The sequence below is a fragment of the Ovis aries genome, chromosome 6 (assembly GCF_016772045.2).
Source record: "Ovis aries strain OAR_USU_Benz2616 breed Rambouillet chromosome 6, ARS-UI_Ramb_v3.0, whole genome shotgun sequence".
Lineage (NCBI taxonomy): Eukaryota > Metazoa > Chordata > Mammalia > Artiodactyla > Bovidae > Ovis > Ovis aries.
This window is the reverse complement of record NC_056059.1, coordinates 59,294,011-59,315,397: the sequence shown is the minus strand read 5'-3', so window position 1 is coordinate 59,315,397 and position 21,387 is coordinate 59,294,011. Positions and strand designations below refer to the sequence as shown.

Below are 21,387 nucleotides of genomic sequence, written 5' to 3'. Positions count from 1 at the left end.
GACTTTCTTAAAGTTTTTAATGTATTATTTAAATTAATGATAAACTCTTACAAAGACATTTTATGATTATATCATAACAAGCAATTGTTTACTGGGACAAAGAAGATATCCTAAAAGATGAATGAATTATTATAGTTAAATATGCATAGCTTATTGACATTTTTATTAAAACAAAAAAATTAGGATATATGCACTGAATTCTAGGCATTACACCATGACTTCTGTTAACAACTGGAGTGAAACTTCCGAAACTATTATGATCTTGAATGTCTTGTTAAATGTTATAGGGCTTTTGTTTTTCTTTTAGCCACTAGATTTTTCAGGAAAAATTCACCTATTTAGGAAAAATAAAAATATATTAGTATCAATTTAAGGTATAGATTTCAGAATAATTATACTTCCATGTTTCCCTTTAAAGACGACTTCTGTATTTATTGGTGTTTCCTTCTTCTCAATTCTCAATGGCAATAATTTTCTAACCCCACAGATCCCCCACATCTTTGGCTCTTTCCTCAACCATAATGATCATTATCCTTAAAAGACCTTTTCTATCACCACAATATCTACCATTTTTCTTTCAAGTAACTCAACATATTATAAAGGGTGACCCTATCGTATCTAAGGTGCATTATTCTACTTTATGTACATTTATTCTACTTTATGTGCAGTATCTACTCCTCAGCACTGATAAAGTATTGCTGTTGGTTGGCACAGTTATTTCAGAGAGCAATTCGGCTACATTATTAGCCTACATTTGATATTTATAAAACAGAGACCTTGCTGCAGTTGAGCAAATTCATTTGATGGAATCTCTTTAGCTTATTCCCCTCTAGGGAAGCAAGAGCTCTTCACTTATAATGGGCTTGCATTCTCTCCGCACTCTTAAGATGTGCCTGTGCACTAAATTAGCTACTTGGAGGAGGGCATTTCACTTTTCAGGTCTTAAGGTACCGCTTAGTCTCTGGCTGTTACACCACGGCTCAGTGCTTAACGCCAGAGCTCAGTACTCCAGGCCCAACATTATGCGGAGTCTTAATGTTGTTGTCTAGTCACTTAGTTGTGTCTGATTCTTTTGTGACCCCATGGACTGTAGCTCACCAGATTCCTCTGTCCATGGGATTTCCTAGGCAAGAATACTGGAGTGGGCTGCCATTTCCTTCTCCAGGGGATCTTCTGAGTAGAATGCAATGACTGTGATGTGTACATAATCACCAAGAATCCCAAGGCTCATAACCTAGCCAAGTAATGGAGAGAATAATCCCTGCTGTCCCAGGCTTTATCTAAATCTGATAAGAACAGAACCGTATTATCATGTCCTAATCCATCTGAATCTAAGGCTTTGTTCTTTTACTGGTAATTTTAAAGGAATTTAAAAGTTTATAATTCACTTACTTGTAAAAGTGAGAAATTTGCCTTACCAAAAAACAAAACAAAACAAAAAAACAACAAAAACTCCTTTCAAATGATATTATTCTACTTTAACCACCCTGGAAGCTGCTATTGGTCCTATCCTTTATATATATTTTTAGCTTGCCAGCAGCACTGCTTGAAGAAGAATAATTTATAATTATTTCCAAAGTTCCCACAGTCTGTCAATCAGCGTCTGATCAAATTCTTGGGTTTTATAACCAAGATAAGCTGTTGCTAATTCATCAAAAAAGTCTTCAATTTCTTCACAGAACACACTAAATAATTAAATTAGTAAATTTTTTAAATTTACTAGTTTAAACATATCTAGGATTAGACTTCAACGTATAACAGTCATTAAAAAGATTATTAATGTATAACAGTTTGGATATATCAAAAAAATAACTAGCTGTTTATTCTTGTAATGGCCATTACCACATGACTTTCTCTCTTAAAAAGGCTTTTATTGTCACAAGTCAGCTCAAGCTATTTATCAAAATAAGAGCTGAAATTACAAAGGTAAAAAATCATATTGCAGCTAAATAAATATTGTATCATATTACACTAAAATTATGGACTAAACAGAAGCATGAACTTACCTGCTTTGTATGAAGAACGCACCAGGGGGCCACTTGCAGTATAATGAAATCCAAGTTCATTTCCTACTTTTTCCCAGTATTTGAACTTTTCAGGAGTAACGTATTCTTCAACCTAGATTTAAAGAATTCTAGATTCTAGAATTTTCCGAAATCATTTTAGTTCTATATGTAAATCTACTTGTTGGCTACTTGGTCAGAACATAATGGTAGTGAATTACAGTGAAGGGGAAACATCAATTTTGTATTACACTAGCTATTCCAATGAGGTCGATAAGAGTCAGACACGACTGAGCGACTTCACTTTCACTTTTCACTTTCATGGATTGGAGAGGGAAATGGCAACCCACTCCAGTATTCTTGCCTGGAGAATCCCAGGGACAGGGGAGCCTGGTGGGCTGCCGTCTATGGGGTTGCACAGAGTCGGAAACGACTGAAGCGACTTAGCAGCAGCAGCTATTCCAAAAGAGAAAGGATCAGTCATGCCTGTAAGATCGATCCCTAAGGATAAGACTGTGTTACTTATCTTGTATCTTCTGCTCAGCACTGTGTCTGGCACATGGACAAGTGCCAGAAAGTTTTACTCAAAAAAAGTTTTCTGAATGAATGAATAAATGTCTGATATAGAAATAGGGAGACTGGCTTTTCTTTCTTACTTCACCTCTGGCTCTCATATAATTCTAAAACAAATCACAAGACTGGTAGGAGTGATATGAATGTACTTCCCAACTCAAAAGTTTTTTTCCTATAGGTCACTTTCGTAAGACAATATTGAGGGCAGCAAATAAGTGCCAGAATAGCCGCTTTATGCAGATAATAAAATGGAACGGGAACTCAGAAATATACATGGAACATTACACTAAAAAGCAGCTTCTGAATTTTACCTATAGAAAATAAAGATTTAATTCAAACTGCCAAGAAACATTTGGCAACCTATGGTAGTTGTACCTTAAGGTGGCGCTTTGTTGGCTGCATATATTGTCCTAAAGTCAAACAGTCCACATCTGCCTCACGAAGAGCTATAGGAAGAAAAGCACACATTACATGAGCAGATTTTTTTTTTACAGTGCTATCTGTATGCATTGCTGTAAAGAGTAGCTTTTAATTATTATTTGAACTTATTACTCTTCGAACCAATAGATAACTGCAAGTTCGCCAAGGGCCTTCAGGTAAAATAAAAGCTTTTATATTTTAAAATTTAAGAAGCTCAAGAATTGCAAAGCAAACAGATTTAATAGACTAAAAGTCAAAAGCACACCATGCTATGTAACAATGCTGTAAGTAAGCACTTTCTCAAAGGCCTGGATTCATCTTAGTCATCTTTGAGCTGTCAGTGGTTGACAGAGCTCCTGGTACCTGGCTAGCACTCAAAAATTGTCTTGACTGGACAAGAAAAGCAGACAAAATCATGTTTTTAGTTGATGAAAGGGTAAGGAATAAAATGGAATGCAAATTCCACATTCTAAGCATCCTGTACATCATTCCATAAAGTTTTAAGAAAACATTCTTCCTTTCCTTTCTATGCTGCTGTTTATAACCACATCCTAAATTTTTGTTCTCACTAGCACTTTCACTGAGACTATGGAGAAAGCATACCAGGTCTTCCAAAGTGGGATTCCTGCTATCACTCAAGTTAAATGGAAAAGAGTTTTCATTTTTCAATTTCTTTACCTTTCATCGTGGCATATACTTGGTCATCATTCTCACCTAAACCCAACATAATAGATGTTTTAGAAATAACATCAGGTCGAACCTCCTTGGCATGTTTTAGTACGCGTAGAGACTGGTCAAAATTGGCCCGGGGATCACGAACTTTCCTTGAAAACAGCAGAGCTGTTGTCAGCAAGAATAACCACAAACTCAACTAAGTACATAATTATGCAAGCAAGCTGAAACACCAGGAAGGTACATTCTGGACATCACGCTGCATCATATGGGTCAATGGCAGCATTTGTGCACAAATGTCTAACTGTTACTTTGGGAAAGAAAATAAGGCTTCACTAGGCCCCCAGTTCTGTTGACTTTTCAGGCCTTTCAAGCCTGGGGCAGGGAAAATGAGAACAGAAGTCATGAATGAAGTAATTCAGTTTATGAATTACTTATTGAGAAACCAGGATTCTTCAGCCGGAGAATGAGTGGTTATAAGGGTAACTGAGAGAAGGGGGAAACATGGAAGAAAATTTCGATACTGAACAAAGAAAAAACTGTTTAACCTGAACCATTTCAGAGGACTGAAACTTCTATGTTCATTTCTTTTCTAAAGACTAAGCTGCCCTCTGCTGGTAACTCACAGCATTGACATTTCTTAGGTTTAAAAAAAAAAAAAAGCACTATTCTGGAATTTTCACTGGAAAGGATAATGTTTTTTAAATGAAAACAGAGAAACTGGCACCCACTGGTGGTGGGATCATAAGATATGACAAGGCTGGAACAGGCTGTGTGCTTGACTTCAACAGGGGACAAACCACCAAGTTTTAAATGGATAAAGGCCCAAAGGACACAGTTGCTGACGTTAAATTGCATTGATTTGAACTCTAATGTACCTTTATTCTGTGTAACTGATCTGTTGTTATGGTTGCTATTTTTAATCAGAGACCAGTTCACACAGGAGGAGAGGGAACAAATTTATGAATTTAAAAGTAACCACAATACTGATAATAAGGAAAATACTTTTTGAAAGTATTTATCCACTGAATTTAAATTATGCTCCCTAATACAGTTATGATTTAGTAGAAATGCTGGTTGTTGTTTATCATACTTCTGACACAGAATAACGTGTAGAACCTAATAAAATCACTACCAAATGCTTTACTAAAATAATGAAAATGAATGTATAATCTTGCCTGAAATTTTTTATTTTTCTGAAATACGAATAGTTATTGATACAGAATAACAATCTATAATTATTCTTAACTACTAAAATTACTAGGAAGAGTAAGAAAGCACAGTACCTACTTTTTTAAAAGAGACTTAAAATACATCTGAATGATACCATTTTTTTTCAGCATCACTTACTGTATATATTATTGTCAAATGCATTGTTATATGTCCTTTTTTAGAACTACAATCAATTGCTCTTTTGTAATATGTTTCTTTTTGAAAATTGTTCTTTGGGAAAAAAACCCAGCTCATCAGCACTTGCAATACTTTACCAAAAAAAGGAAAGAAAAAAAGATGCTAGTTATGTTTGTATGCGTATACCAAAACATATACACACATGCATAAATATGTAAGTATATAGACACTGAGATGTAAGTAACTGATATTACCAGGTGGAAATATGGATGATGTCTACACTCTTTTTGTTGTCTATATTTTCTAATATTTCTGTACTAGACATATATATATTTTTTAAAAAACACAGTTTTGTTTAAAGAGAGTTCACTTTATAAAATTACAATCTTCTCCCCTGAAAGAAAGTATAGCAGATTTGACCCTCCAAACTTCCCAACATTACTCCATACATGAAATCACCTCTGTAATTCTGGAACTGTTTCTACATTATGTGCGTATACATCTAATCCTGACAGGGCAACTTTCTCTATCGCTTTAAGATCTCCTCGGAAATCAGGGGTGAGACATTCCACAAGAATTTTTGGATTCCTATAGTGAAAAAGAGATAGGTATCACACTGAGGAAAAGAATTGACGAAACTTGCTCAAAATAGAAATCATCAGTATGCATTCAGCATCAGTTTCAGCACAGTAAGCTTCAGAATCTTGCCAAGAACAGCACCAACAGACAAATGCTTATATATGAACTGTTAAATGAAAACAGTGACAACCTAGAACATCAGATAATATATACACTGTGGTTAAAACACATCTGCTTGCAAATAATGATCAGAATAAATTTTGGGATGACATAAACTTTTAAACTTTATTAAAAGGTGTTTGAAGAAATTAAAATATTAAATATTAAATAAAAAATAACATATTTTTATGAAAGTAAATTGGGGTACCTCTTATGTGAATATAAAGTGATTGCCTTAATTTTGATTTCTTTTAAAATTCATGAATAATGCCCTCCTCTTGGTAAAATATTTCACAAGTGTTCTGGGCTTTAAAACCTGTCTTCTGAGTTGCTGAGTCATGAGCTTTGCTTAAATGAAATACAAGCTAAACATTTATCTATTTATACTATGCATTCAAGCATTAAAGTATGAACTAGGTAATAGAGCTGTTCCCTTTGATAAGCAGTAGAAATGACTGAGAAACTAATAGACTTTTTCACAAACCAAATTGCAACTTTTTTTTTTGGAGTTGTTTTATGAGAGAACAGATGTAGAAAGCACCACATTGTACCCTCTCTTGGATTCAAGAGATGTTGAAAGAACACATCCTATAGCTCACTGTTTAATTGCAAGGAGGGACGCACTGGTAGTTTGTGAAATCAGTTTTATGGGTGGAACAGCAAACTTTTTTTAAATGAACTATTAAAAAAACAAATAGAAAATATTGGGGGAATCAGGGCAAAAACATTTACTGAGTGTGCTAGGTGCCAGACTAGTTCTGAGCTATAGGAAATAAGCATAAACTCCTTTTTAAAGGCTTTTAAAATAAAATTTACATATTAATAAAATGTGAATTATGGGTAAAATCCCCAGGGCATGTCAATATCAATAAAATTTATATTATGATTACATATTTTAACAATGTGGGCGTTTATCTCATCCTAACTTCTCCTAGATGATGATTTATTCAATTCAGTCCTGGGAAGACTTTAATTTCCAGCAGATTATAAAACGAGTTTTTATAACCCCCTGCAAAAGGTTAGTAACCACTGCTTTAAGCTAACCTTAAAAAAACCTTAAATAAACCGAATTTAATATGGGTCAACAAAAGTTCCTAAATTACACAAGTAAATGCAAAAACAAGTACCTTTCCTTTAAGTAAGATACAGTCTTTGCAAAGTGCTCAGCTCCTCCATCAGGCATATCTGGAATCAAGAGAATCCACTGCTTAAGATGACATCACAGCTTAATAAGTCAATTTAAGAAGAGGTAATGATGTCTCACTAACCATCTCGATCCACAGACGTCAGGACAACATAATCCAGACCCCACTCTGCAATTGCCTTTGCAGTATTGTAGGGCTCACTGGCATCCAGTGGAGGTGGATTTCTTGCAGTCTTAACAGAACAAAATCTACAACCTCTTGTACATGTGTCACCCATCAACTAGAATAGAGATGTTACAGTTTAAATCAAATAAATGAATGACTTTGAAAAATATACTCGTAAGGGAATAAAACTGCAAGGAATGAACAAATTTTGACCCTGTTCATATGAAATTTGAAACATTCAAAGCTAAACAATATAGTTAAGGAGTACAAATATATATGGTAAAACAAGAAAGAAAAGGAAACAATAAACTCAGAATAAGGAGTAGTGTTAAGGGAAAAAGAAAGGGGATGGGATCAAGAAGGGATGAAAAACTAATGTTCTGTTTTCAAACTGGAGGTATCAGGGTATCTGCGTATTGGTAGTCTTTATAACTTACACATAGGTTATAAAAATTCTTTTATATCTACTTAATTTTAACAAAAATGATGTTAAACAAAATGTTCAATTAACCTATCAATATGCAGATCTCTGTGGAAGTTAAACAGAAGGCATAGCTCCCTCCTGTTAAACAGATGAAACAGAAACACACATAGAAAGTTAGTAACGGGATTCCCGCTGTTTCTCCAGGACACTGCTTCTGCTGCCATGGGCCACTACCATGCTCTACCCCTCGCCAAGCACAGCCACTGTGGATGTTTTGGAGCCACTGGAGTTTCAAAGCCTTACGCTAAAAAAAAAAAAAAAAAACACCAAAAAAGCCCTATGCTAGGGGTTTTGATTTGAGGCAGAAAGCAATTCTTTCCCTTTATGTTTAACTCATTCAGAAGGAACTCACTGCAGTGGTAATTAGGCCCACCATCTCACAGAATGTTACTGAAACAATGAAACCTCCAAGGAGCCACTAGGCACCAATAGTGATCATGGAGAGCAGGCAAGGGATAAAACCAAAGATTTCCATCAGGGAGTATTCAGAATAACTCCTTCTTTCAAGAATTGATGTTGCATAGAGGGAAAGTTATGACCAATCTAGATAGCATATTCAAAAGCAGAGACATTACTTTGCCAAGAAAGGTCCGTCTAGTCAAGGCTATGGTTTTTCCAGTGGTCATGTATAGATGTGAAAGTTGGACGGTGAAGAAAGCTGAGTGCCGAAGAATTGATGCTTTTGAACTGTGGTGTTGGAGAAGACTCTTGAGAGTCCCTTGGACTGCAAGGAGATCCAACCAGTCTATTCTGAAGGAGATCAGTCCTGGGATTTCTTTGGAAGAAATGATGCTAAAGCTGGAACTCCAGTACTTTGGCCACCTCATGCGAAGAGTTGACTCATTGGAAAAGATTTTGATGCTGGGAGGGATTGGGGGCAGGAGAAGGGGACGACAGAGGATGAAATGGCTGGATGGCATCACAGACTCGATGGACGTGAGTCTGAGTGAACTCCGGGAGTTGGTGATGAACAGGGAGGCCTGGCGTGCTGTGATTCATGGGGTCACAAAGAGTCGGACATGATTGAGCGACTGAACTGAACTGAACTGAACTTAGAAAAGCTCTCTGAGCCAAAGCAATCTTGAGAAAGACTAGAACTGGAGGAATCAACCTGCCTGACTTCAGGCTCTACTACAAAGCCACAGTCATCAAGACAGTACGGTACTGGCACAAAGACAGAAATATAGATCAATGGAACAAAATAGAAAGCCCAGAGATAAATCCACACACCTATGGACACCTTATCTTCGACAAAGGAGGCAAGAATATACAATGGATAGTGGTGCTGGGAAAACTGTCAACCACTTGTAGAAGAATGAAATTAGAACACTTTCTAACACCATACACAAAAATAAACTCAAAATGGATTAAAGATCTAAACGTAAGACCAGAAACTATACAACTCCTAGAGAACATAGGCAAAACACTCTGACATAAACCACAGCAGGATCCTCTATGACCCACTTCCCAGAATACTGGAAATAAAAGCAAAAATAAACAAATGGGATCTAACTAAAATTAAAAAGCTTCTGCACAACAAAGGAAACTATAAGCAAGGTGAAAAGACAGCCTTCGGAATGGGAGAAAATAATAGCAAATGAAGCAACTGACAAACAACTAATCTCAAAAGTATACAACCAACTCATGCAGCTCAATTCCAGAAAAATAAACGACCCAATCTAAATATGGGCCAAAGAACTAAATAGACATTTCTCCAAAGAAGACATACAGATGGCTAACAAACACATGAAAAGATGTTCAACATCACTCATTATCAGAGAAATGCAAATCAAGACCACAATGAGGTACCACTTCACACCAGTCAGAATGGCTGTGATCCAAAAGTTTACAAGCAATAAATGCTGGAGAGAGTGTGGAGAAAAGGGAACCCTCCTACACTGTTGGTGGGAATGCAAACTAGTACAGCCACTATGGAGAACAGTGTGGAGAGTCCTTAAAAAACTGGAAATAGAACTGCCTTATGACCCAGCAATCCGACTGCTGGGTATACACACAGAGGAAACCAGAACTGAAAGACACGTGTACCCCAGTGTTCATCACAGCATTGTTTATAATAGCCAGGACATGGAAGCAACCTAGATGTCCATCAGCAAATGAATGGATAAGAAAGCTGTGGTACATTAACACAATGGAGTACAAAGAATACATCTGAATCAGTTCTAATGAGGTGGATAAAACTGGAGCCTATTATACAGAGTGAAGTAAGCCAGAAAGAAAAACACCAATACAGTATACTAACACATATATATGGAATTTAGAAAGATGGTAACGATAGCCCTGTATGCAAGACAGCAAAAGAGACACAGATGTATAGAACAGTCTTTTGGACTCTGTGGGAGAGGGAAAGGGTGGGATGATTTGGGAGAATGGCATTGAAACATGTATAATATCATGTAAGAAATGAATTGCCAGTCTAGGTTCGATGCAAGATATAGGATGCTTGGGGCTGGTGCACTGGGATGACCCAGAGAGATGGTGTGGGGAGGGATGTGGGAGGGGGGTTCAGGACTGGGAACTCATGTACACCCGTGGCAGATCCATGTTGATGTATGGCAAAACCAATACAGTATTGTAAATTAAAATAAAGTAAAATTAAAAAAAAAAAGCAGCTACTTAAAAAGAAAAAGAAAAAGCTCTCTGGATGGCTCTGTATTATTCTAGAAGGAGCTCTATCTCACACGAATTTCCAGATTCTCATGTAAATAGTCTCTTGCTGGTATAACTCATTTATCAGACATTCCCCAGACAACTATAACTTTAAGTTAGACATAATTTAGATTTAACCCAATATTTCAATCTCTTTGTATGAATAAATACGGTAGACTGCATTGTGAATTCCATTTCTTACTCTATCATATTAAGATTGTACATTTTACCCACTGCCATGTTACTTGCAGGGCCCACCTTCTGAGGGAGGAACTTAGACCTCTATTCCCATTGATGTCTGGCTTGGCCATGTGACTTATTTTAGCCAACAGAATGACAGCAGGCATGACCAAGCATAAGCCTCAAATGAGCATGGATGCTTGGCTTGCCCTCTTGTGCTCCTTCCATCCTCTGTGATAAGAATATCCTTGGTGAGCAGCTGGTCCAAGAATAAAGCTCTGCAGAGGAGACCTAAGTCCAACCTACTTCCTGGAGTCCAGTTTAGCACACTCAAGATCAGAGGATCATGGGCTAACTGAAAGGCCCATGAGAGGGAAATATAAATTAATAGAAGAGGTAGTTCAAGGTAGCATGTAATTAATTATTATATTCTATCAGGTAGATGGAAGAATCAATAACAGACTCATTCAGAGAAAGGTGAGATTGTAACAAGCTAGATTATTCCGTCAAGTTTCGCCCCCACCACAAACTCATATGTAACAAAAAATATCATTTTTTTTTTGAGACTCAAAATGAACATTTGTAGGAAAAAGACATAAAACATTTCCTTTCGGTTTCTAGACTAAAACTCTGGAATTTGAGGGTGGCCTTACCATGATTGTGGCTGTGGCGGTAGCATGTTCTCCACCTCCCCAACACTCTCCAATATTGGGACATCGAGCTTCCTCACACACCTATGAGTAAAAGAGAACTGAATACAATCAGGTTGAAAATATCTACCAACTGAGAAATTAGTCATCAGGCATTTTATACTATCCATTTTTTATACAGTATGTTAACAAATTCACTATTTGGAAATGCTGTTAAACTGCCAAACTACACAGATATTAGGATTCTATTTTTAAATTAAAAACTATGAATGTATATGTTTTATATGTACAAATAAAAAAGTCTACAAGGGTATATGTTGAATACTTAAAGTGGTATAACAAACATTTGAGATTTCATATAGTATGTTTCACATTTAATATATCCTTTCCAACAAGCATGTACTTAATTTGTAATACAAGACAAACAAAAACTCTCATTCCCTGAATGGCAGAAAAAAAATTTTTGGTTTGTACTATTAAATAAGTGGCTAAGAAATACAATTACTTTTTGCTTCTTTTGCAGGGAAAATAACTTTTAAATCTATTTCCATTACTGAGAGTAACGTGAAAATGTCTTTACTTTCCTTGCTATTTTCAATATGTATTTTATTAATTTTCAAGTTATATATGCATAGAAAAATTATGTCTTCTGGTAAAGAGGGATACTTAACCCTTAACAGTAAGTAACAAAACTTACTGTGTGAAGATTTAAATTCCGCAAAGTGTTTTTCAGCTTATTGTAATTCTTCCCCATAGGAATCTCTGTCTTTAGCCATGGAGGTAGTCTTAACCTGCGGAAAGCCAAAATAACTATATGCTAACAAGTATGTTCCCAAATAAGCACACCGCTTTGAAGTTACTTTGATCTATTAAGATGACCAACTGGGAATCTCCCCCCTGTAATCCTGGAATGATTCTTTTAATTTCTGCCACAGGAGATAACAGAATCAAAGTTCAGTTCAGTTCAGTTCAGTCGTTCAGTCATGTCCGACTCTTTGCGACCCCATGATCGCAGCACGCCAGGCCTCCCTGTCCATCACCAACTCCCGGAGTTCACTCAGACTCGCATCCATCAAGTCAGTGATGCCATCCAGCCATCTCATCCTCTGTCGTCCCCTTCTCCTCCTGACCCCAATCCCTCCCAGCATCAGAGTCTTTTCCAATGAGTCAACTCTTCGCATGAGGTGGCCAAAGTACTGGAGTTCCAGCTTTAGCATCATTCCTTCCAGAGAAATCCCAGGGCTGATCTCCTTCAGAGTGGACTGGTTGGATCTCCTTGCAGTCCAAGGGACTCTCAAGAGTCTTCTCCAACACCACAGTTCAAAAGCATCAATTCTTCAGCGCTCAGCCTTCTTCACAGTCCAACTCTCACATCCATACATGACCACTGGAAAAACCATAGCCTTGACTAGACGGACCTTTCTTGGCAAAGTAATGTCTCTGCTTTTGAATATGCTATCTAGATTGGTCATAACTTTTCTTACAAGGAATAAGCGTCTTTTAATCTCATGGCTGCAGTCACCATCTGCAGTGATTTTGGAGCCCCCCAAAATAAAGTCTGACACTGTTTCCACTGTTTCCCATCTATTTCCCATGAAGTGACGGGACCAGATGCCATGATCTTCGTTTTCTGAATGTTGAGCTTTAAGCCAACTTTTTCACTCTCCTCTTTTACTTTCATCAAGAGGCTTTTTAGTTCCTCTTCACTTTCTGCCATAAGGGTGGTGTCATCTGCATACCTGAGGTTATTGATATTTCTCCCGGCAATCTTGATTCCAGCTTGTGCTTCTTCCAGTCCAGCGTTTCTCATGATGTACTCTGCATCGAAGTTAAATAAGCAAGGTGACAATATACAGCCTTGACGTACTCCTTTTCCTATTTGGAACCAGTCTGTTGTTCCATGTCCAGTTCTAACTGTTGCTTCCTGGCCTGCATACAGATTTCTCAAGAGGCAGGTCAGGTGGTCTGGTATTCCCATCTCTTTCAGATTTTTCCACAGTTTATTGTGTTCCACACAGTCAAAGGCTTTGGCATAGTCAATAAAGCAGAAATAGATGTTTTCTGGAACTCTCTTGCTTTTTCCATGATCCAGCGGATGTTGGCAATTTGATCTCTGGTTCCTCTGCCTTTCCTAAAACCAGCTTGAACATCAGGAAGTTCACGGTTCACGTATTACTGAAGCCTGGCTTGGAGAATTTTGAGCATTACTTTACTAGCATGTGAGATGAGTGCAATTGTGCGGTAGTTTGAGCATTCTTTGGCATTGCCTTTCTTTGGGACTGGAATGAAAACCGACCTTTTCCAGTCCTGTGGCCACTGCTGAGTTTTCCAAATTTGTTGGCATATTGAGTGCAGCACTTTCACAGCATCATCTTTCAGGATTTGAAATAGCTCAACTGGAATTCCATCACCTCCACTAGCTTTGTTTGTAGTGATGCTTTCTAAGGCCCACTTGACTTCACATTCCAAGATGTCTGGCTCTAGATGAGTGATCACACCATCGTGATTATCCGGGTTTTGAAGATCTTTTTTATACAGTCTTTCTGTGTATTCTTGCCATCTCTTCTTAATATCTTCTGCTTCTGTTAGGTCCATACCATTTCTGTCCTTTATCAAGCTCATCTTTGCATGAAATGTTCCCTTGGTATCAACTTAGATTTGCTCAAACCACTTTAGAAAACACGCATAACTGTGTCTATCAGGGCACTTTGCTCATGTCTTTGTTTTGCAAAGGCACAGAGTAATACCATCTTTAAAAAAAAAAAGGAGCTTTTGAAACATCTCATTCCCTAATGAATAATACTTACAAAAAGTTCTGTATTTGTTCAGATTAAGAAGAGACCCCACAGGTGAACTTTCTGTTCTTTGATTTTGATAGGTGTTAAATGGAAAAAAATGCAAAATTTGGAGTAAAGGCTACATATCCTCAGGTTTCCCTTGTCTTCCACCCACTTGTAGTCTAGAAGTTGCTGGGTAAAGTATCTCCCCAAACAATTTGTGCTCTGCACCAAATTCTCTTACAATTCTTTTAAACTAAGGCATGCTATCCGTGCTAGGAGAAACAAGTTAGATCATCAGCACCCAGTAACAATGAAAACCTTATCGAAGTGTAACAGACTAATATCAAGGTGACAATCTTTGCTCTCTAAAGACACTTGTTGCTGGATGGACAAAGGGAGATGGTGGTGTAGGATGGCTAAGTCCTAGCAAGGCCCTCAGAGGACAGACAGAAAAGAAAATTTCACCTATTTGCCTTTTCTATGTTAGTTATCAGTTGTTTCTAATGATTTTTAGCTAAATTTAACAAGCTGATTAAAAATGTATTTCAGGGTTTGGTTATATCTGAAAATGATGCACTATGAAGAAATGGGATGTTAAAATTACCCCAAATTTTCAATTACCTTTCTCCTTTCTGGCGTTTTAAATTTCCTTTATATTCATCCCAGGTACTCTTGTCAGCCAGATCACCAGATATAAATTCTTGAAGGTCTGGTCCACTCTGTAAAAATTCCTTTTTTTCATCTGGCAGGGAACTTACTTCTCTGACAGGGCTGCATAAATATCTTCCAAATACCTAAACAAAGGGTTCATTATGACATTTATTTAGTTTTCTGTTTAGTCACTAAGTCGTGTCTGACTCTTTTGCAACCCCATGGACTATAGTCCACCAGGCTCCTCTGTCCATGGGATTTCCCAGGCAAAAATTTATTTAGAAGAGTTAGTAATAACTTAGTTTTAACCTATTTAAATAGCTAAAAGGAAGAGTAAGCCAGAGAACTGATTCAGATATGATGTTAAACTGTTTACAAGCTCTGTGTTGAATAAGGTTAAGGAGGACCCAAAGGGAACAAAACAAACCTAAAGAAGAATAGGAATTAACTACTTCTGTCTAGATTTAAAATAGATTTGGAAACTTCTGGAACTGGCTAACAAAACATGCCACACTTTATCCGTATCAGGACTAAAAGTCAGTCATTCAAGTTTAAACTGCAATAATAGGAGAAGATGCTACAGATTTGAATTTTCTATTCCTGACGAGTCAAGGACGTTTAAATAAAATCTGAAGTAAATTATCTCTGCCTTGGGCTTTGGATAAACACATGTGTTAAAACTTAGAGGTTTAAGGTTTAACTCTGCTGATTTCAGAGAACTTTAAGTAGGGAAACCAAACTTACTATTCCAATTTTCTACGTTATATTGTGTTTGATCAAGGAAGTCACTCAACACATATTTGTTGACCAAAAGAAGCCGTCAGCTTATGGATTTGAACACACACATGGACAAGACAGCCAAAACACTATAAAACTCAAAGAGTTAAAAAAAAAAAAAAAGTGTGCCTATTAAGATGCTGCACAATTGCTACTGTTCTCGCCCAGGTCTCCCGCTCAAGCTTACAACACAGATTTGGGCTCTAATTGCCCAAACCGGTGTCTAGTACAAATCACTGACATGCAAGAAAAAAAAAAAAAAAGACCTCTCAGCGTCAGCCAGAGATACCTACAAACAAATCACTACCAGAGACTTAACTTCCTTGGGGTGTCTGAAGAATTAGACGAGATACCACACGAAAAAGGTTTAGAAGAAAACCTGGCTAGAAGTAAACATTCAGTAAATGCTGGCATTATTGGGCGCTCTAAAGGGATGGGAGCCCTCTACCCTACGCCCGCACCCTGCTCCCCCAGCCGCTCACCCGGGGGCCCACGGTGCGGACCGCGCCCCCGCAGCGTAGAGACATCTCGCTCTTTCTTTCCTAGGAAGGACGAATAATCAGTAATTCCAGGGAAAAGAGAAAAGGACAAACCGTCGCCAGATTTATGACAAGATGAACCACCCTGAACCTGTGGAACTCGCGCAGCTCCGCGATTGGCTGCTTTAGTCTAGCGGCGTCGCGCACTGATGACCCCACACGCAGACCTATACGGACTATAAGAGCGTGATGACGAAAGACGCTCTCTCTTTGCCGCATCTACTGCGAGGTGAGGTGGTTTCTGTAATCGGTGGGGTTTGGGAATCTGAAGCCATCGGCCCTGGGAAGGCCAGCGGCGCGGTTGTGGCCCTCGGGAACTCTATCGTGGTTGTCTCCCCACACAGTGACCGCCGTATGAATTTGGTTGCGCTGGAAATCGAGCCCTGTACTGGGCTTTCAGGCCTACCCCAGCTCCTCAGCCTTGCCGGGATGGCGCCGGCTTGACAGGACACCCGGGGGTGCGCTGAGCGGAGAGTTCGCCAGCTGGGCTTACAACATGCGCCTGCGAGCTGCTCCTTCCAAACAGGGCGCAGCGGGGACCGCTCTCGGTTCGGGTCCTCCCGTAGTCTTGCCGGGGCGGTCTCCGGTAGGGTGGAGCTCCGTCCGGTGGAGCTTGGTCATTAGCGGCCTTCTTCTTACCCTAGGTGCTTGTGTTTCAGAATGAAGACCATTCTCAGCAATCAGACTGTCGACATCCCAGAAAATGGTACGAGACTTGGTGTTTGCGTTTTTCTTACGTCTTTACTACATGCTCTATACCTTGTTCCGAGGCCTCACGAGTACGTTCTCTCCTAGTCGACATTAACTTGAAGGGACGGACAGTTATTGTGAAGGGCCCCAGAGGCACCCTGCGGAGGGACTTCAATCACATCAATGTAGAACTCAGTCTCCTTGGAAAGAAAAAGAAGAGGGTGAGTTTTTTGTTCGTTTTGGACACAGTTGCTTGTTTGGAAGGTTGTGATTTAAGAGTAACAAGATGGGTTGCTTTTCAAATTACGAAATTGAGATTCTGTGTTTTAGCTTCAAATTGGGCGTCTAGAATTATAGCTAGTTTCAGTGTTGTTGTTGCTTTAACAAAATTGGAAGATCAAATTCTGAACAAAGTAGATTAGAAAAACTTCCAGACCAGGGTGCAGCGGGGTAGTAATGATTCGTAATACTGTTACAAGTTTGTTTTTTTTTTCCCCTGATTGTTTTGTAAAAATCTTAGGGACGCAGCAGTGGGTCTTAAACCTGATAATTTTCCAGGATTGACGTTTAATGCAGCTTGTACCATACTTTTGTTTCTGGGTTGTCGTTCCTTTGTGAAATAGTGTACCTATAATGCATAGTAATAAAAATACTTTGAGGTGGTGTGGTTTGTTTGTTTGTTTGTTTGTTTGTTTTTTGGCAAGTCATACTTTTTAATTAGGGCAGGTACTACAATTTACAGTGATTGCTGTGAATAAATGGACTTCTTTCTAAGCCTACTTATTTCTGGAAAGAGTTTTCTAAAGTTTTTTTGTTCTGTTACAGCTCCGTGTTGACAAATGGTGGGGAAACAGAAAGGAACTGGCCACTGTTCGCACAATCTGTAGTCACGTACAGAACATGATCAAGGGTGTTACACTGGTAAGCAGATTCCTCAGACTACTTTGTCTTGGAAGGGGGAGGTTTCTCAGCTGTACTTCATGTATGCAACATATATGTTTGCTGCAGAGAATAGATTATGCATGAAATTTAGTGGCGTACTTGAGCTCTAGTGCTTGGGAAGAGGTAATGTTGGCAGATGTGTCCAATAGGCATTCCTGGGTCTTGGGATTAAGTGATACATATGTGTGTGTGTGTGTATGTGTGTGTAAAGACCAGGTAGTCTTTGATAGTCTGCTGATTTTTTTTTTTTTTTCCTACACAAATTAAGTCTCATTTTCAAGGTGCATGCTTATAGAAAAGTGGCACATGGGGTAGACTTTGGTTTCTTGTTTGATGCCTGTCACTACTACTCTTGCGGGGATAGAAAAAGGTGGATCGAATTTCTGAACTCCATGTCCATTTCCTTAAAAACATACCAGGGTAGGTTCCTTGAGTGTGGGTGCCTTTGTATCCTTAATTCTTGCTATCTGGTGTACCTTAGTAATTCAGTATGTTAGCCCCGGTGCCCAAGATGAAGGGCTTTGGGGTTCTTTATGAGAAACTTGTGTTGTTTACTGTGGGCGTGGTGGTTAAATCACTGTGGTCTCCGACTCTTTCGCAACCCTGTGAACTGTAGTCCACTACGCTCCTCTGTCCATGGGATTTCCCAGGCAGAAATACTGTAGTAGTTTGCGATTTTCCTTCCCAACCAGGGATCAAAGCCATGTTTCCTGCACTGGCAGGTGATTTCTTTACCACTGAGCCACCTGGAAAGGCATAGGCGGTAGTGAAACACTTTTCGTTAAGGTGTGCACTGCAGTCCGGCAAAGAGACAACAGAAACCGATGATTCTGTATACAGTTGTGTGGTGTGGGTGATTTTATAAAGCCTTGACATGAGTATGTGAGAACAGTTTTCAGTTTCCTTTGTCATGGAGGAGGAAGTTTTCCTCTAAAGTCTCTAGAGATTTGGTCATCCTTTTCTAGGTGCAAAGAGGGAGACAACCCTGACAAATATGTAAATATTCCTTACAAAGGGGCAGTTCCTACTTGGTTTTCAGAGAAAAACTGGGTATCCTGTTCAAATTTCTCAGCGTTACTGATAGTTTCTTTATTTAAATCTAGGGCTTCCGTTACAAGATGAGGTCGGTGTATGCCCACTTCCCCATCAACGTTGTTATTCAGGAGAATGGGTCTCTTGTGGAAATCCGAAATTTTTTGGGTGAAAAATACATACGCAGGGTTCGAATGAGGCCAGGTATGGTTCATAAGTTTTTTTTTTCTGCTTGTGAAGGCTTAAATATATTTTGGGTTAGTTATAACTAAGGCTAGATTATTTCAGACTTACCCAGTACAATTAAAGTAGAAGTGCACTTAAAATAGTTTTTCTCTGATACATAATTGATGCGTCTAACACTGAAGCAGATTTTAAAACTTAGTGCTCTTTGATTCTGCTTTTTTTTTTTTTCTATTGCATTGAGGGGGAGTGGAAGGTCTTGCACAAAGCTTGTGAGATCTTACTTCCCCACTAGGTATCAACCTGCATTGGCATCATGGAGGCTTTAACCACTGGATCAGCAGGGAAGTCCCCAAAAATGAGCTTTGAAGAATACCAAACGTATACAATGGAAATAAGAAATAAGATTGGATACAAAGCTTATTTATTTATCTGGCTGAGTCTTAGTTTTTGCTTATTTAGCTATGGGATTCTTAGTCACAACATTCAAACTCTTTAATTTGCAGCATGTGGGAACTAGTTTCCTGACCAGGGATTGAATCCAGTCCACCTGCATTGACAGCCCAGAGTGTTAGCTACTGGCCCACCAGGAAGTCCCAGGAATACAAAATTTGCCCAGATAATTCAGATTCTATTACAAAACAGATAGTTTCATTTGGTGTGTGGAATTTTAAATCAAGTAAATTGCTCCCTAATTTAAACATCTTAAGTATTCTACAATTCTTATTTTTTATCTTGACACTATTCAAATGCCCTCTTATATTTTAGGGGTTGCCTGTTCAGTATCTCAAGCCCAGAAAGATGAGTTGATTCTTGAAGGAAATGACATTGAACTTGTGTCAAATTCAGGTTTGTATGTTTACTGTGCATAATTAATGCCTATAAAGTCTTGTCTATCTAAATCCTGGAGTTGAATACCTGGTATTTGTTCATTTGGTGAGGGTTTTTTTAAATTTTGGGAATCTTAATTAAAAGCTATTAAGTACAGCATGTGATGAAATACTTGTCTTGAGTTTGGCTGATAATTGCCTTATCTTTTTCACCCTTATAGCTGCTTTGATTCAGCAAGCCACCACAGTTAAAAACAAGGATATCAGAAAATTTTTGGATGGTATCTATGTATCTGAAAAAGGAACAGTTCAGCAGGCTGATGAATAAGATCTCAGGTGGGATTTTGTAATACCTGTATAATTTTATTGCTTTAGTTGGGTCTAATTAATAAACTGTAGTTGTAGCAAAGGCAGAAAGTATGTTTTACATGATTGGGAATAAAACTTTTCTGGGTAAGAATATTGATGGAGAATTAGACTGTTTCTTTTCTTTTTTACAGTGGTCCTGCTGCAGAAACAACAAGATGGTTGTTTGGAATCAGATGGTTCTATGGACTCAGTTGTGATCCTTTAAAGAGACAATAAAAACTCTTGATTTGAGGTTTTTTCCTACTGATTTGTTATTTCAAAGTATTTGGCCAGTAAACAGTTAAGTAAATTCTAATTTGTTAATAATAACAGAAGGAATAGGAGTGGTTGATTTTGTTGTTGTTTTTAGCAAGACTTAATGGCAGAAGGGGCTTGAAGGAATACCAAGGACATTTCAGGCAAGAGGAATACGGTTATCGTGGGAAGAACTTTAGGAGATGCCCTGAAGGTATCTAATTTTACAGTGGCATAGATTTGAAGATTTGTGAGGCAAATGCCTGAGTCACAGTAACTGAAAAGGCAGCTGAGAAGTGAAACTTGTCTTAGTAAGAATTAAAAGATGGAGTTAATTTATATTTATGATAAACATCGTTGCCGTAGTCTAAGGTTCTCTCAGACCCAAATTTCAGCCACTTCTGTATCTTAGTCTGTGATAGCTTTAAAAAAACTTAAGAAACGTTCCATGTGTCATACTTCAGATACACTACTAAACAATACTGTGTTTTAACTCAGTAGGGTTGCCCCTAAACCTGCAGTCCTCCCCTATCTGATTTGTTAAAAACTGTAACTGTGTAATTTCTCAGGCAATACATTTAACTTTGTCTTACCTACTGTGTGTAGTCCATCAATAAAATCTGTGGGCTTACTAAGATCTTGGTTTAAATAAATGAAATTAATTTTCTATTCAGTTAATCATTGGTTTGATGATAACAGTTAAATTTTTAAGAAATGGGTGAAATTGTAAATACAGATTTTGCTTTTAATTATTTTGAGATGAGGTTTGGGGTAGGTGTTGGATGGGTAAGTTGTCTTCCTTTGAGTGACAGGTTAGCAGTCAGATATTTTCAGTGAAGCCTGTTGAGCTCATTCCTCATGTCCATCCTAGCATACCCTGCTCCAGTTTTTGTCCATAATGTTTATAATGTAAGATTAATAGTTTACTTTGTTGGGTATTGATTATATACTCTTTTCCTGCTAAGAGTTTTAACGTTCATGGAGGGGGGTGTGACCTTGTCTACCCTGGGATATTCCAAGTTCTAGAACAGTGTCTGGCATATAGCTGTTTGCTGAGTAATTGGTTCCCAAATTGCCAGGGAGATTCAGGTTGTGGAGATTGACTAATAGTAATGGGCCTCAAAAGATGTTTTTAAGGTATTGACAGAATTTTAAAATTGAATTTGAGGGTTGAAATTTCCAAGTGGCAGTGTTGCAGAGGGATAAAGGTGTTATTGCAGAGTGTCGGTATATAGGCAGTGGTAGCAGCAATGGGAGTATGTAACACCAGAAGTGAAGCGTGGAGACTTTAAAGGGTAACTGTTGGCAGTCTG

The 21,387-nt window shown here is 38.2% G+C and overlaps 2 protein-coding genes across 6 annotated transcripts; one reads left to right on the top strand and one right to left on the bottom strand.

The window, feature by feature from the left end:
* LIAS (lipoic acid synthetase) lies at positions 1–16,028 on the bottom strand. Of its 5 annotated transcripts, none has more exons than XM_042251318.1 (11): positions 15,849–16,028; positions 14,449–14,621; positions 11,745–11,838; positions 11,051–11,131; positions 7,025–7,181; positions 6,884–6,941; positions 5,478–5,606; positions 3,675–3,820; positions 2,952–3,022; positions 2,007–2,118; positions 1–334 (listed from the first exon to the last, which is right to left on the bottom strand). In XM_042251318.1, the coding sequence occupies exons 1-11, from the start codon at positions 16,011–16,013 to the stop codon at positions 282–284; spliced, it is 1,239 nt and encodes a 412-aa protein (XP_042107252.1). In that variant the 5' UTR covers positions 16,014–16,028; the 3' UTR covers positions 1–281. The 5 variants fall into 5 exon arrangements, with proteins under 5 accessions (XP_042107252.1, XP_004009824.1, XP_042107253.1 ...); XM_004009775.5 differs by having other exon boundaries at positions 15,738–15,896; XM_042251319.1 differs by lacking the exon at positions 5,478–5,606.
* RPL9 (ribosomal protein L9) lies at positions 15,996–20,752 on the top strand. The gene is made up of 8 exons (XM_004009774.5): positions 15,996–16,023; positions 16,439–16,500; positions 16,590–16,705; positions 17,310–17,405; positions 18,530–18,662; positions 19,410–19,490; positions 19,693–19,807; positions 19,972–20,752. Exons 2-7 carry the CDS (start codon positions 16,455–16,457, stop codon positions 19,797–19,799), a joined length of 579 nt encoding a protein of 192 aa, XP_004009823.1. The 5' UTR covers positions 15,996–16,023; positions 16,439–16,454; the 3' UTR covers positions 19,800–19,807; positions 19,972–20,752.
* Positions 20,753–21,387: the final 635 nt, after the last annotated feature.